The 12793-nt window shown below is 32.3% G+C and overlaps 2 protein-coding genes across 2 annotated transcripts; both read left to right on the plus strand.

The window, feature by feature from the left end:
* Window positions 1-202: 202 nt before the first annotated feature.
* On the plus strand, window positions 203-4987 carry LOC110795311 (protein FAR1-RELATED SEQUENCE 3-like). The gene is made up of 5 exons (XM_056830031.1): window positions 203-300; window positions 1492-1720; window positions 2455-2938; window positions 3193-4796; window positions 4940-4987. The coding sequence occupies exons 1-5, from the start codon at window positions 203-205 to the stop codon at window positions 4985-4987; spliced, it is 2463 nt and encodes an 820-aa protein (XP_056686009.1).
* A 2998-nt stretch (window positions 4988-7985) lies between these two features.
* On the plus strand, window positions 7986-8532 carry LOC130461809 (kiwellin-1-like). The gene is made up of 2 exons (XM_056830032.1): window positions 7986-8402; window positions 8488-8532. The coding sequence occupies exons 1-2, from the start codon at window positions 7986-7988 to the stop codon at window positions 8530-8532; spliced, it is 462 nt and encodes a 153-aa protein (XP_056686010.1).
* The last annotated feature ends 4261 nt before the right edge of the window (window positions 8533-12793 follow it).

Genomic DNA, 12793 nt, shown 5'->3' on the forward strand with positions numbered 1-12793 from the left:
ACATTCACAAATTTTAATCAAAATACTCTTCAAGCATCAAACTGATTAGAAATCCACATGAAACATCAAGCACAAAAGTATAGACTTATTTTCAACAAAACAATCTCTTATACTTTGTTTACTGTATTGGATTGGTTAAGGCATGCGGCAGAAAGTGACAAACCTAAGTTCTGAATTTACAGTATGCTAAAAGTTACTACAAATGGCTAATCAGGTAATACAGCAAAGGCAATCCAAATTAAAGTTTGATGTTACTCGGACTAGAGATAAGGAACTGGACAGTACTTTGGTTCAATACAAGTAATTGGTTTAGTTTGAAGTGCCCAAAGGTCAAACACAGATGCATGAACATATCCAACTATTATCCAAGGTTGGCGTTTTCAGATTGTCACATTTAAAAGTCATAATTCTTATTAGAACATGCCTCCAGACAGTAAAATTTAAACTAAGACACCATACATGCCCCAAGCTTGGTTGAATCGACATGCGTTTTGTTTCATAAGATGAAAGTAAATTTTATGCTAGTCACACCAGCAACTTCGTCAAACGTTGTTAACTTTGCAGAGAAATCTTGGAAATAGGGTTCAAACTTTACAAAGTTATCACCAAAAGAAGTACTACAAGAAATCATCTGCACTAGGGATACATTTTAAATATTAACAACGTAACTGACACATAAAACAATTAACAACAACACAGGAACAGACCATCAGGGAAACTCAAACACCAAATTAACTAATAGATGGAAAGAGATAATGGCAACTAGTAAAACTGTCAAACGACAGATAACACAACATATAATTAATTTCACCAGCTAGCTTTCAAATCCAGAACATGTGCACTTATATTTAGAACATATGCAATTATGATGTTCTACAAAGTGATCTATGATGTTCTACATAGTGATCTATGATGTTCTACATAGTGATTTATGATGTTCTAAAGTATTGAGAGTATAAAGTATTACTCTATATTGTTCATGATGTCGTTCAGAAGTGATGACGGGACAATTGGCTCCGTTTCTTTGGCGCGTTCATTCTTATTTCCTCTGTTTAAAATTTCTAAAACAAAAATATCAATTAATGTCGAAAATATCTTAAAATTATCAATTCTGAAAATAATTCAAAAAATCACAAATTAAATTCTTTTAAAAAATACTGAAAATTCATAAAAGTTCATAAAAATTCTCAAAATCGCTAGAAACATACAAATATTCGCAGAATAAATAATTACAAAAATAATGTCGAAAAATTACGAAAAAATTACGGAATTAATAAATAAATTTCTCTACAATTCAAGCAATGAATACTTACTCTTCAGTATCGACTGGATTTGTTGATTGTTTGTCGTGTTTGTGTTTGCTGAAAATCAATATTCAACAAAAATTATCTTCAATTAATGTATATATGTTCGAAATTAGGTTACAAATTCGCTTACCTTCGTCGTTCGTATTGTTTTTGTACTTCAATCATCTTCAATTGAAAAAATTAGGTTAAAGTTGGGGAAAAAAATTGTAGAAGGAGAGAAGAAATGTAGAACAATTGAACTCGAATTTACCTTAAATCAACAATTGGAGTTGCGACGATGGAGCGATTTGCCGTTTGGAGGCTACAATGGCGATTATTTTCAGAGGAGAGAGAAAATTGAGGGGAGAACAGTGAGTCCCAAAATCGGTGAGAGGGAGAGAGTGAAGAGGAAGGGTTTAGTGAGAGAAAGTTACGTGCGTTTTCCTATTGGGAAGTTAGATGGGTTTTCCTATTTAATTCTAGCCATTAGATTGAATCTAATCCTACGGATTAGATTCATTCTCATATATACTAGTATACTCACATAAGAATGTATTTTCACATGATCTCTCCCCTATATATATATATATATATATATATATAGAATCAGGATCTGGTGAGAACCACCCCTTAAGATGAGAACTGAGAACTAATCTCAGCCGTCGATCGAATGAATCTAACGGCTGTCAATCCACCCGAAATCCCAAAATTACTAAGGGCAAAATTGTAATTGAGCCGCGTTGAATGACCTCCTGCAACTCCTCACTTTTCAGATTTTCTTTCTCTCTCTTCCTCCCTCCTCTCCTGCGAATTCTCTCAACCTCCCTCTTTGTCAATCTCCTTCTCCTTCTTTCTCATAATTTCTTCTTCCAAATTCATATTCTTGGATTTGTTTTTGGTTTCTTCCATTGCCCAGGTAATCCGCTCTTCAATTTTTATTTTCGAACAATTGAAATTAGGGTTTTAGTTCTTATTCGTATTTTTATGTTGTGTTTACTTTTTCTTCTTTTTTGTTTACTTTTCGTCGATGCTGTGTTTACTTTTCATTATTTTTTGTTTACTTTTACTCGATGTTGTGTTTACTTTTACTCGATGTTGTGTTTACTTTTTTTTCATAATTTCTATCCTTTTGGTAATTTTGTCTTACTCTGTGTTCTGTTTATTTCAGAATATGAACGAGGGTGATGGAGCATTACCTACTTCTTTGATAAATTCATTTACAGAGATTAATCATTCAACTAGTAGTGTTGTTACTGATTCAAGTAGTAATGATGATACTTCAAGCCTCATCAACTCACCTAGGGTGTGTTACTCCCCTAAAGGATCCAAGGAGTACATTGCAGGCTGCTTGCATCATCTTAAACCTAGTGTGGGTATGATTTTTGATTCTTTAAAAGAGGCTGAACTTTTTTATAAAGTTTATGCTGCTCACTGTGGTTTTCAAGTGCGCAATGGGACTGATAAAAAGCAAAAACAAACTGTTGGAAAAGAAATTGTTGAAGTGATAGTTCTCAAATATTTGCTTTGTACTAAGCAAGGTTATTTTCAACCCAAGCCTAGAAATCAGGATGCTGAGTGTAGTCAAACGCGGAAAAGAAGTGTGACACGTTCTGGTTGCTTTGCTTGTATTCGGTTACGGTATAGTTCTGGTGGTAAATATGTGATTTATTATTTTCATGAGGGCCATTCTCATCCTTTTTTAACCCCAAGCTCCATACCCTTTACTAAAGAGTCCAGGCAGTTGACTCAGGTGCAAAACCAATATATTTTTAATAATGCCAAAGTTAATATAGGGCCTGTTAAGTCCTATAGGATGAGTAAAGTACATTGTGGAAGTTATGACAATGTTCGTGGTACAAAAACTGATTTTAAAAACTTTTATCGTGATTTGAAAGTTTATATATAGGCGATAAAGATGTGTTTATGTTCAAGGAAAATTTTGAGAGGAAAGTACAGGCTTCTAATGGGGGTTTTTACTTTGATTATTGTGTTGACAAGCATAAACAACTTACTCGTGCTTTTTGGGCTGATTCAATCTGTAGGAAAAATTATGCATTATTTGGGGATGTTGTTACTTTTGATAGTACATATGATACAAACAAATATTGTTTAGTTTTTTCTCCTTTCACTGGGGTTGATCACCACAAAAAGTGTGTCACTTTTGGTTCAGCTTTGTTGTCCAAAGAAGATACTGACTCTTTTGTTAGGTTGTTTGAGACATTTTTGAAGTGCATGGGTAATTGTGAACCTTATTGTTTGCTCACGGATCAAGATCCTGCCATGTCAATTGCTATAGAGAAAGTGTTTAAAACGACTAAACCGCGTTTATGTATGTGGCATATAATGCGTAAGGTGCCTGATAAAGTTGGCCCTGTTCTTTGCAGAGAAAGTGATTTTTTGAAAAAGTTAAATGTAGTGGTATGGGATTCTGATTTGGATCCAACTGAGTTTGTATCCGATTGGGAAGCTGTGATGAAAGAATTTAGTTTAGAAAATCATGATTGGCTTAGTTATATGTTTAAGATCAAACATAAATGGATCCCAGCTTACTTTAGAGATCTTTTTATGGGTGGCTTGTTGCGAGTTACTTCTCGTTCTGAAGGGGAAAACAATTTCTTTTGTCATTTTACAAATCCACATGTCACTTTAGTTGAGTTTGCTCTACGTTATGATAGCGTGCTTGATGCCCAAAGACATGAACAAGATGAGTTGGTTAAGAAATCCAAAAATCTTCCTTCACTTGTTACTCCTTTACAATTAGAAAAGCATGCATCCTTGTTTTATACACACGCACTTTTTTATGAATTTCAAGAAGAATGTGAGGCAGCATGTTTTGCATGTGGTATAGAGAGTTGCAATTCATGTTATGGTGCTGGTGAAGAGTTTTCTGTTGTTTATGATAATGAGAGGCGCAAGAATTATGATGTTATTTTTGACACGAGTTCTAATGATAGTACATGCAGTTGTAGAAAGTTTGAGAGTGAAGGGTTATTGTGTAGCCATATCTTGTTTATAATGAAGGGAAAGTTCTTATGTGAAATTCCATCTAAATATTTGTTGCGTCGTTGGTCAAAAGATTCCCTTAAGCAACCAATGTCTAATTTCGAAGGTTGGTCATTTGTGGAAGATTCTTCAAGGAGTGATAGAAAAAAACAACTTCTCTTTGATTGTTGGTCTAAAATGTTTTCTTGTGTGAGTTTGGCCGAGGACACAGAAGATAATTTGTTTGAATTAGTTGAGAAATTAAGTGTGTTTGAGGAGGAATTGAAGAAAAAGAAGTGTGGTGAAGGCGAGGCAACTAGGAAAGACCAAACTGCTTCTGATGCTGATATACTTGAGCTACTTGTTGGCTCAAATTCTGGCGAGGTTGATGTTCTCCCTCCTAATGTTTGTCTTACCAAAGGATTTGGAAGAATTTCAAAGAGGCTAAGGAGTGCGAAAGAGAAAGCAGTTGAAGTGAATACCACTGCAAAGAAGGGACGTACATGCAAAGCTTGTGGCCAGTCAGGGGTAAACCACGACAGCCGTAACTGTCCAAACAAATGACAGTGGATACTGCTTAATTTTTTTCTTTATTCTAATTTCATTTAGTTTTGCTTTTACTTTTAATTCATTAACTTTTACTGATTCTTTGTTTACTTTCTACTAATCAGGATCTTAGGATGAACCAAGTCCAACCAAATGACAGTGGGTACTGCTGAATTTCTGTTTTATTTTTTTAAATTTTATATACTTTAATTTTTAATTCATCTACTTTTATTTTTAATTTTTCTATTTTTACTTTCATTTCACTTTACTATTACTGATTCTTTGTTCACTTTATACTAATCTATATCTGAATTTGCACCAATTATTTATGCACTTGCAGGTGTCTGCTAGTTTTGCGTTTTATGGATCTTACGGCGCAATGGAATGAGCTATAAATGAAGGAGGGACAAGAAATAAGGAGCATTTTACTTATTTCCTATTAAAAGGAGGTCTTAATATTTTATTATGGAGTCTTAAGAGAACTTCGAACATATTTTGAATTTATGCTTTTCAAGTAGGATTTTTGAATTTTATTTTTATTAACTTTGGATTATAAAGTAACCATGTATTTAGTATAATTTTTTTTTTAAATGTTTTTTTCATGTTTAGTACAATCCTACCTCCTTTGTTTTTAATTTTAATTCTAATGTCAATTTATTTACTTTAAATGATTCTTTGTTTACTTTTTTTGTGATTGGCACAACTTTATTATTGATCAAGTTGTAACCAATTTTGAGTGACAAAAACCCCAAAAGAAAATATTGGTCAAGGACAAAGTAGTTGTCTTTGGTGGTGTTCGCGACGCAAGAGTTTGAAATAAAGGCGATTGGCATAGAAAACAAAGGCGTATCACGTAAAAGTACAAGATTGTTAAAGAAACACTAAAAGTAAACTAGATTAATTTTAAAGTAAACTCATTATCATCTTTAGTAAACAAAATATATTTAGGGAGCAGATATAGCTCTAGTCATAGCTCTAGCCAGGCTACTTTTTAATAATAGTACTTACAAAAATCTAAGTCAACCAAGTCCACTGTCTATATGATATTTACTATTTTTTCTAATATATTGTTATATTATAATCCCAAAAAAAATCTTCATTTGACGTGTTATCTCCTTTCACCGCTTCCATTTATCTACTTCGCCACCTATAGCATTAAAAATTAATAGTTTGTATTAGTTTACTTCAAGATGAAAATAGTAAGAGTTATTAATATAAAATAATGTCAAAAAATTTTAAGACATGCTTTAGGAGGCGAAGGAGAATTTTGATAGACAATGTATAAAACAAATAATTAAGCATATTAGGAACAACCATTCACAAATATTTAAATATATATGTTTTTCAACTTCACCTTTCAAGCTTGTATGCATTTCAACTTCAGTCATCTTTTCCCTCTTCTGCGGTTGATACATTCCTTATGCTTGTTCCTTTTAACAAATTTTATTCAAAAGTAAACTTTAGATACGTTTTGATCTAAACAGAACATAACGTATAATCTTTGTTAAACACATAATTGTAACAATAAGCAAGGATAAATCTCACCTTCTTTGATTCCCATTCTTCAACTCTTTTGACTAGTTTGTTTTTCACCATATTCTTATCATGAAAAACAATCTTAATTGCACAATGCATTTGAAAATGTGTGTATCTTTCAACCTCCTGAAATATATAAAGGAATAAGAAAAACGAAATCAAGTCTACAACAAAAAAATTTCAACTACACAATAATAATATATTAAAAGTAAGACCAAATATAAGTGCTACTTACATTTATAATTCAGCCGAGTTCAATTTTATCAAGTCCATCATAAAATTGCATATTTATTATCAAATACACACCAGATGCATTTTTTCTGGAATGGTAAACCAAGAATCCTCAAGTTGTAGGTCAACACTTTGTCAGCTTTTGGATGCTTGATATTCTTCAAGAACTTGTTCATTTGAGCAACCTGGACAATTTTAACAATTTTGTTTACTTTTTGCGCATGTAAGCTTACTTTTGTATAGTTTTCATTTACTTTCAGTCTATAACTACATAATTCATTCACAAGTTCTTAAAAATAGGAACCAATCTACAAATCAAAATGTCAACTCTGAAATAGTTGACCAGAAATAACAAAAGAAAGAGCAGCAGAGGCAGTAGCTCATGTTTAGTGTAGTTTGCTCTACGTTGAATCCTTACCATGGCTTTTATGAACTCTGAAATTTCAGCCCATTCTTCATTTGTTTCGTACAGAATGCTATCCAAATGATCAATTGTCTCATTTTTGAAGTTTATCACAACACAAAAGAAGTGATCCTTAAGCAATAAAGGAACAAAAACCTGTGTGCAAGTGAAAAATGCAAATTAAAGTAATTTCGAAAAAATAGTAAACAAACTAAAAACATTTACACTATCAATAAAACATTAAAGAATATAGATTTCTTACACAATCACATTTTTTAATGTCATTGAAATCCAACTCTGTTTCGATCCAATCCTCCCAAATCTTCAACAACGTTGTCACAGTTTTCTTTCCTTTCAAATATATGCAATTCTCAAGTGCTTCCTGCAATGTATAAATTTGAATATAAAATATCTTTAGATTTACATTTCAGACGAAAAACTAAAGTCTACATATTTTATATTACAAGAGTGTTTATGTAATTTACCATATGATCCAGACTAAAGTAAAATCTCTTTGCATCATTTGCGTCCTTCTCAATAGTAGCATCATGGTAATTCATATAAAATGCCCAAGCTGTGACGAGGTTAGATGTTGGATTTTTCAAATTCAACAACGAATGAAAATATCCTCTTTTTACTTCAATAGACTCTCCAAACCATGCTAATGTTTCACTGTAAATTAAAATTTGGTTCTGTAAGTTTTAACAAAACAAAAGTAGGCAAAATAACACTTAAAGTAAATGAAACTACTTAAAAAGTAAACCAAATATTTTTAAAAAATAAAATATGTTAACTTTAAGTTTATGGAGTGAGCTACGTAACTGAAAGGTCTCATAATAACTAGACCTTCAGTTACGCCTTGCCCCAAAATTATACAATTCATATTAGGAGTAACAACTCAGAGCATAGCCCGAGTCCATTACTAATGAGTCAACTAAAATCTCTATATATATCCCTAAGGCAAGGACACAATTAAGAATCACATAACACCAATAACAATCATGGGAAAGCTTATTACTAGCCCGACAAGCTTGTACTACTATGCTTTCATAGTTGTGCTCCTCGCCATTTCCACCAACTTCCCTTACACCACCAATGCCCAGGCTTGCAAACCAGGCAAACCCCTACCCGGAATCAAACCCCCGCCGGGCCAATGTGACCCAAATGGTGTTGACTGCTGCAAAGCCGGGAAAACCTACACAACCTACAAGTGCTCACCCCCGGTTACTAGCCACACCAAAGCAATACTAACCTTAAACAGCTTTGCTAAAGGTGGGGACGGGGGTGGGGCCTCGGCTTGTGACAATCGCTACCACTCAGATAGTACCCCTGTGGTGGCGTTGTCAACAGGATGGTACAACAAGGGCTCTCGCTATTCTAGAGTCATTACCAAGAAACACAAGAAAACACTAGCAGCAGTATGTTATCAATTTAGTTTCATAGATATTTTATTTACTTTCAAAGAGATTTTGTTTACTTTTTATATTAGTGTTACATATATAGCTAACTATTCTAGAGTCATTACCAAGAAACACAAGAAAATACTAGCAGCAGTATGTTATCAATTTACTTTCATAGATATTTTATTTACTTTTAAAGAGATTTTATTTACTTTTTATATTAGTGTTACATATATAGCTAACTATTCTAGAGTCATTACTAAGAAACACAAGAAAACACTAGTAGCAGTATGTTATCAATTTACTTTCATAGATATTTTATTTACTTTCAAAGAGATTTTGTTTACTTTTTATTTTAGTGTTACATATATAGCTAACTTGATAAGAATAAGATGAATATAAGAGAAGAAGAACAAGAATAAGATATTGAGGCAAGAGCAAAAGAAAGAAGAAGATGAAAAAGTTAAATTTTACCTCATATTCTTTTCGTCTTCGATTGCAATGTAATCTAACATTTTTTGAAACTGTGTTGACCATTCATCGACAATCCATTTGCTAGCCGCATTCATGAATCTTGATAGGAAGGGAAAGGATTTCCTCTGATCACCTTTTTCTGGATCTTCCCTTTTTCTTTTGTTTCCCCCTTCATTCTTCATTTTTCCAGTGAGCTTGAATTCTTCTACCTTGGCTATCAACTCATTTCGTATGAGATTGTAATCAGATGTCGCAAGATTGGCGCATATTAGAGCTCGATAGAGCTTCCTGGTATTTGCTAGTCCTAGATCGCAGTTGTACTTCTCTCCTTTGAAAGATAACAGGTGCATCATCAAAAAGATACCACAATCCATTGTGGTTCTTTTTTCCGCCTTCCAATTAAAATCTACCTCTTCATAAGTGTACTCCTTAACATCTTTTGCTTTTGGGTGTTTCATGTTTTGAAACACAACCGCCATTTCTTCTGTCTACAAAAGCCAAAAGTAAACAGTTTAAACTTAAAAGTAAATAAATAATTTAATTTTGTAAACATCATTTAATAAAATAGAATATAAAAAAAAAACATTACCACCATTGACACCAGAGAATATAAAAAAAACATTACCATTATATAATAAAAGAGAATATAAAAAAAACAAACAGGATGACTACATATCACCAAAACCAATCAACTAAATACTCTATATGTTAATTTAGGTTTCCGACAATACAGAAGTTGAGTGCGCAAAAACTACCCATTATTGATTTCTTTCTGTTTTTGTTATCTACCCAGATAGAAAATCAATGTAAATTTTCCTAATGAAAATCAATGCAAAATAAACAAATAATCAAGTGCAGAAAAAAGAACAAAATCACACCTTGGTAACAAAATATCACACAAAGTTCAACACATAGTGGCATTAAGTAAACTGTTTATACTTGAAAGTAAATAATTAATTTTAATTTGCAAACATCTTTTAATAAAAAGAGAATATCAAAAAAAAACATTACCACCATTGACATCATTTCACGATAATAATCAGAGGTAGCTTTTTTGTATTTCCTGTTATCCAAGTATTGTACTTTCGAGCTTATACAATTGATCACAACATCACTATAATGTTTCTTCAGAAGAATAGGGACAAATACCTACAAAAGAGATATTGCAAAAAAAATCATATACTATGAAGGTTGGATAATACAAGAAAGAAAAATATTATCAATTATATACATACCAAATCAGTTTCCTTGAATGCAATTTCATCATTATACAGCAGCAGCCAGTAAAACCAAGCTTTCCTCAATTCCTCCAAATTCTTTTCGATGTTTCCATTTTTGATATCCAATGCTAATTCAATATTTCTCTGCAAAAATAATAAATTAAATAAGTTCTTTTTTATGCATTATAATGTTTGTTGAAAAGAAATAGAGAATAGGTGATTACACTGTGGTCTATGCCGAAAAAGAAGCGTGTTGGTTTTTCTTTGTGCTTGACGCGATTTAAAATCAAACACCAACATCCAATAAGAGATGAATTGACCATTGTAGATGGGACAGATGGACTCAAAGACAGCATGTCCTCTCTTGTAAGCAAGTGGTCATCATCGTAAAGCACAAGATGTTCACTGCACAAAAAGTTAAGTTAATAAATTTAAATGTAAACAAAATATATTCAAAAGTAAACAAAATGAAGGAACTTACTCATGCATTTGTCGATTTTGCATGAAACAGTAATCAGCCACTTCTTGTTGTAATTGATACATTTGCTTCATCTTGCGTTTGTTGCTCTTCATGCATTTTGATTTGAATTCAACTTCAACCCCAGCTTCGCCACAGTCCAATGAGCATGTTGTATACAAAAAAAGATCATTCGAACAGTCACCTTCATTATCATCTACCACATCATTATTATCGGACTTTGTTTCAATCTCTGTTCTAGTCTTTGGTTCCTCATTTGGCTCATTTGTTTCCTCATTTGGCTCATTTGTTTCCTCATTTGGCTTCATATTATTTATCTCAGTCTCATTGTCATTTGTATCATCAATATAATCTTCATGTCTTTCAAACTCCTCCCAAGAATCCATAAACACCATAGATGCATCGTCAAGACACACGTGCATCCTCACCACCTCATCAAATGCTTCTTGGACTTTTGGATTAGATAAGATCTTTTCAGTTTGAGAGAAAACCGGTGATTCACTTAATTTTATTCCCAAGATTTTTTGTTTCAATGAATCCAATCGTTCTTTGTGAACCATTGTAAATAACCTAGTATCTCTCTGTAAGAGCATCATCTCTTCTTGAATTTCCTATATTTTGTGCAAAAAAAGTTTATTTCAAAAATTAGAATTTATATGAATATTATTACATATACAGTTGAATTTTATTTGAATTTATATGAATATCATTACAAATAAGTATTTAATTTACTTTAAGAGGTATTTAGCTAACTTTTAGAAAGAATGTATGTTCAAGCGGAAAAGTCATCCACCAAAAAACCATCAACCAAAAAATCAAACATACCAATAAACAAGAAGAAAATTTCCAGAAATTTTAAGAGGTTTATTGTTTAAATAATTTAAACAAAAAATTGCAATAAAACAAAAAAAAATCACAAAATAATGCAAGCATAAACAAAATAAACACAGAATAGTGCAAGCTTAAATAAATAAACACTGAACAAAGTCAAATTCAAAGCCAGATTCTTTTACTTTTTTTTTTACTTTTATCATGTTTTCTTTTAATTTTTAAAACAAATTGTTTACTTTTATCATGTTTTTATTTACTTACAAACATTACCATGATTACAAGTCTCGTTTTGCAAGAATATCGATTTTTAAGCATTGCCACCTTGCTTATGCATTATGTTTTTTTTTGTAAAATCTCTTTAAGTTATCCTAAATTACCTACATGTGTACCGGCTAATAAGTCAGGTATCAAACAAGAAAATGGTCAGTCCGGTAAGCTGACTGTAAAAACAGTTAGTTCAAAACACACGAGAATGTTCATATTTTCACAAATTGTTACTGCTAGAAAGAATAAATTGAGTCTGTATTTCAGAGTATAAATTTTAGATTACAGTAAACTCTGACTTTTTTTACTTTTATCATGTATTATTTAACTTTTTTACACAAATTATTTACTATTATCATGTTTTTATTTACTTTTTAGAATTAGAACAATATTACAAAAAAAAACTCAAGTATATGAACTACATACATCTTCTGCTTTTTCTTGAATCTCCTCGTTTGTCATCAATCCTTCCGGGAGGTTGTAAGTGATTACCCTCTCCATATGATGAGACTTATCTTCCAAGTATTGAGTAACTCTCTTTTCATCTCTATGAATTTCATGTTGTATTGAAATTCTTGCTCTTGATATCATCGACACTAGATATGTCTCTTTGTCAAGTTCACCATGACCAAATTTCACAGCAGCCTCTTCATTCACTCAGTTCCTTATCCTTTCATTGCTCCAATGTTGAATCAAAGGAAGATCATATGGCTCACAAATCCCTTTGAACTTTAGGCGATGGAAATATGCAATTTGCAACACAATCATGCAACCACTCACTCCCTTGCGCTGTGCACTATTGTTTTTGTTCTTCTTTAGTCGATGAAGAGCATTGCAAAGATTGTCAAGTACGAACTTGCACCAATTTAATCTTGGAATTTGTGCTGCATTATCAATCCACTTGATTATTTTTGTATCAATTTTCCTATTGGCAACCGGTGCCAAGAATGTAGAAGAGGCATACATCACAAAAAACTTTTTGAAATCATCTCCACCTTGCTTCATCGATTTTATTTTGAACTCCAAATCATTCACATATATGTCAGAGTTGGCTTCCAAATTGAGTTTCTTTTTCCAATCATCGATAATAGCCATCTCTTCTTTGTCAACTCCTCGATGAATAACCATTTCTCCACCATTGA

Source organism: Spinacia oleracea, chromosome 5 (genome assembly GCF_020520425.1).
Source record: "Spinacia oleracea cultivar Varoflay chromosome 5, BTI_SOV_V1, whole genome shotgun sequence".
In the NCBI taxonomy this organism is placed as follows: domain Eukaryota; kingdom Viridiplantae; phylum Streptophyta; class Magnoliopsida; order Caryophyllales; family Amaranthaceae; genus Spinacia; species Spinacia oleracea.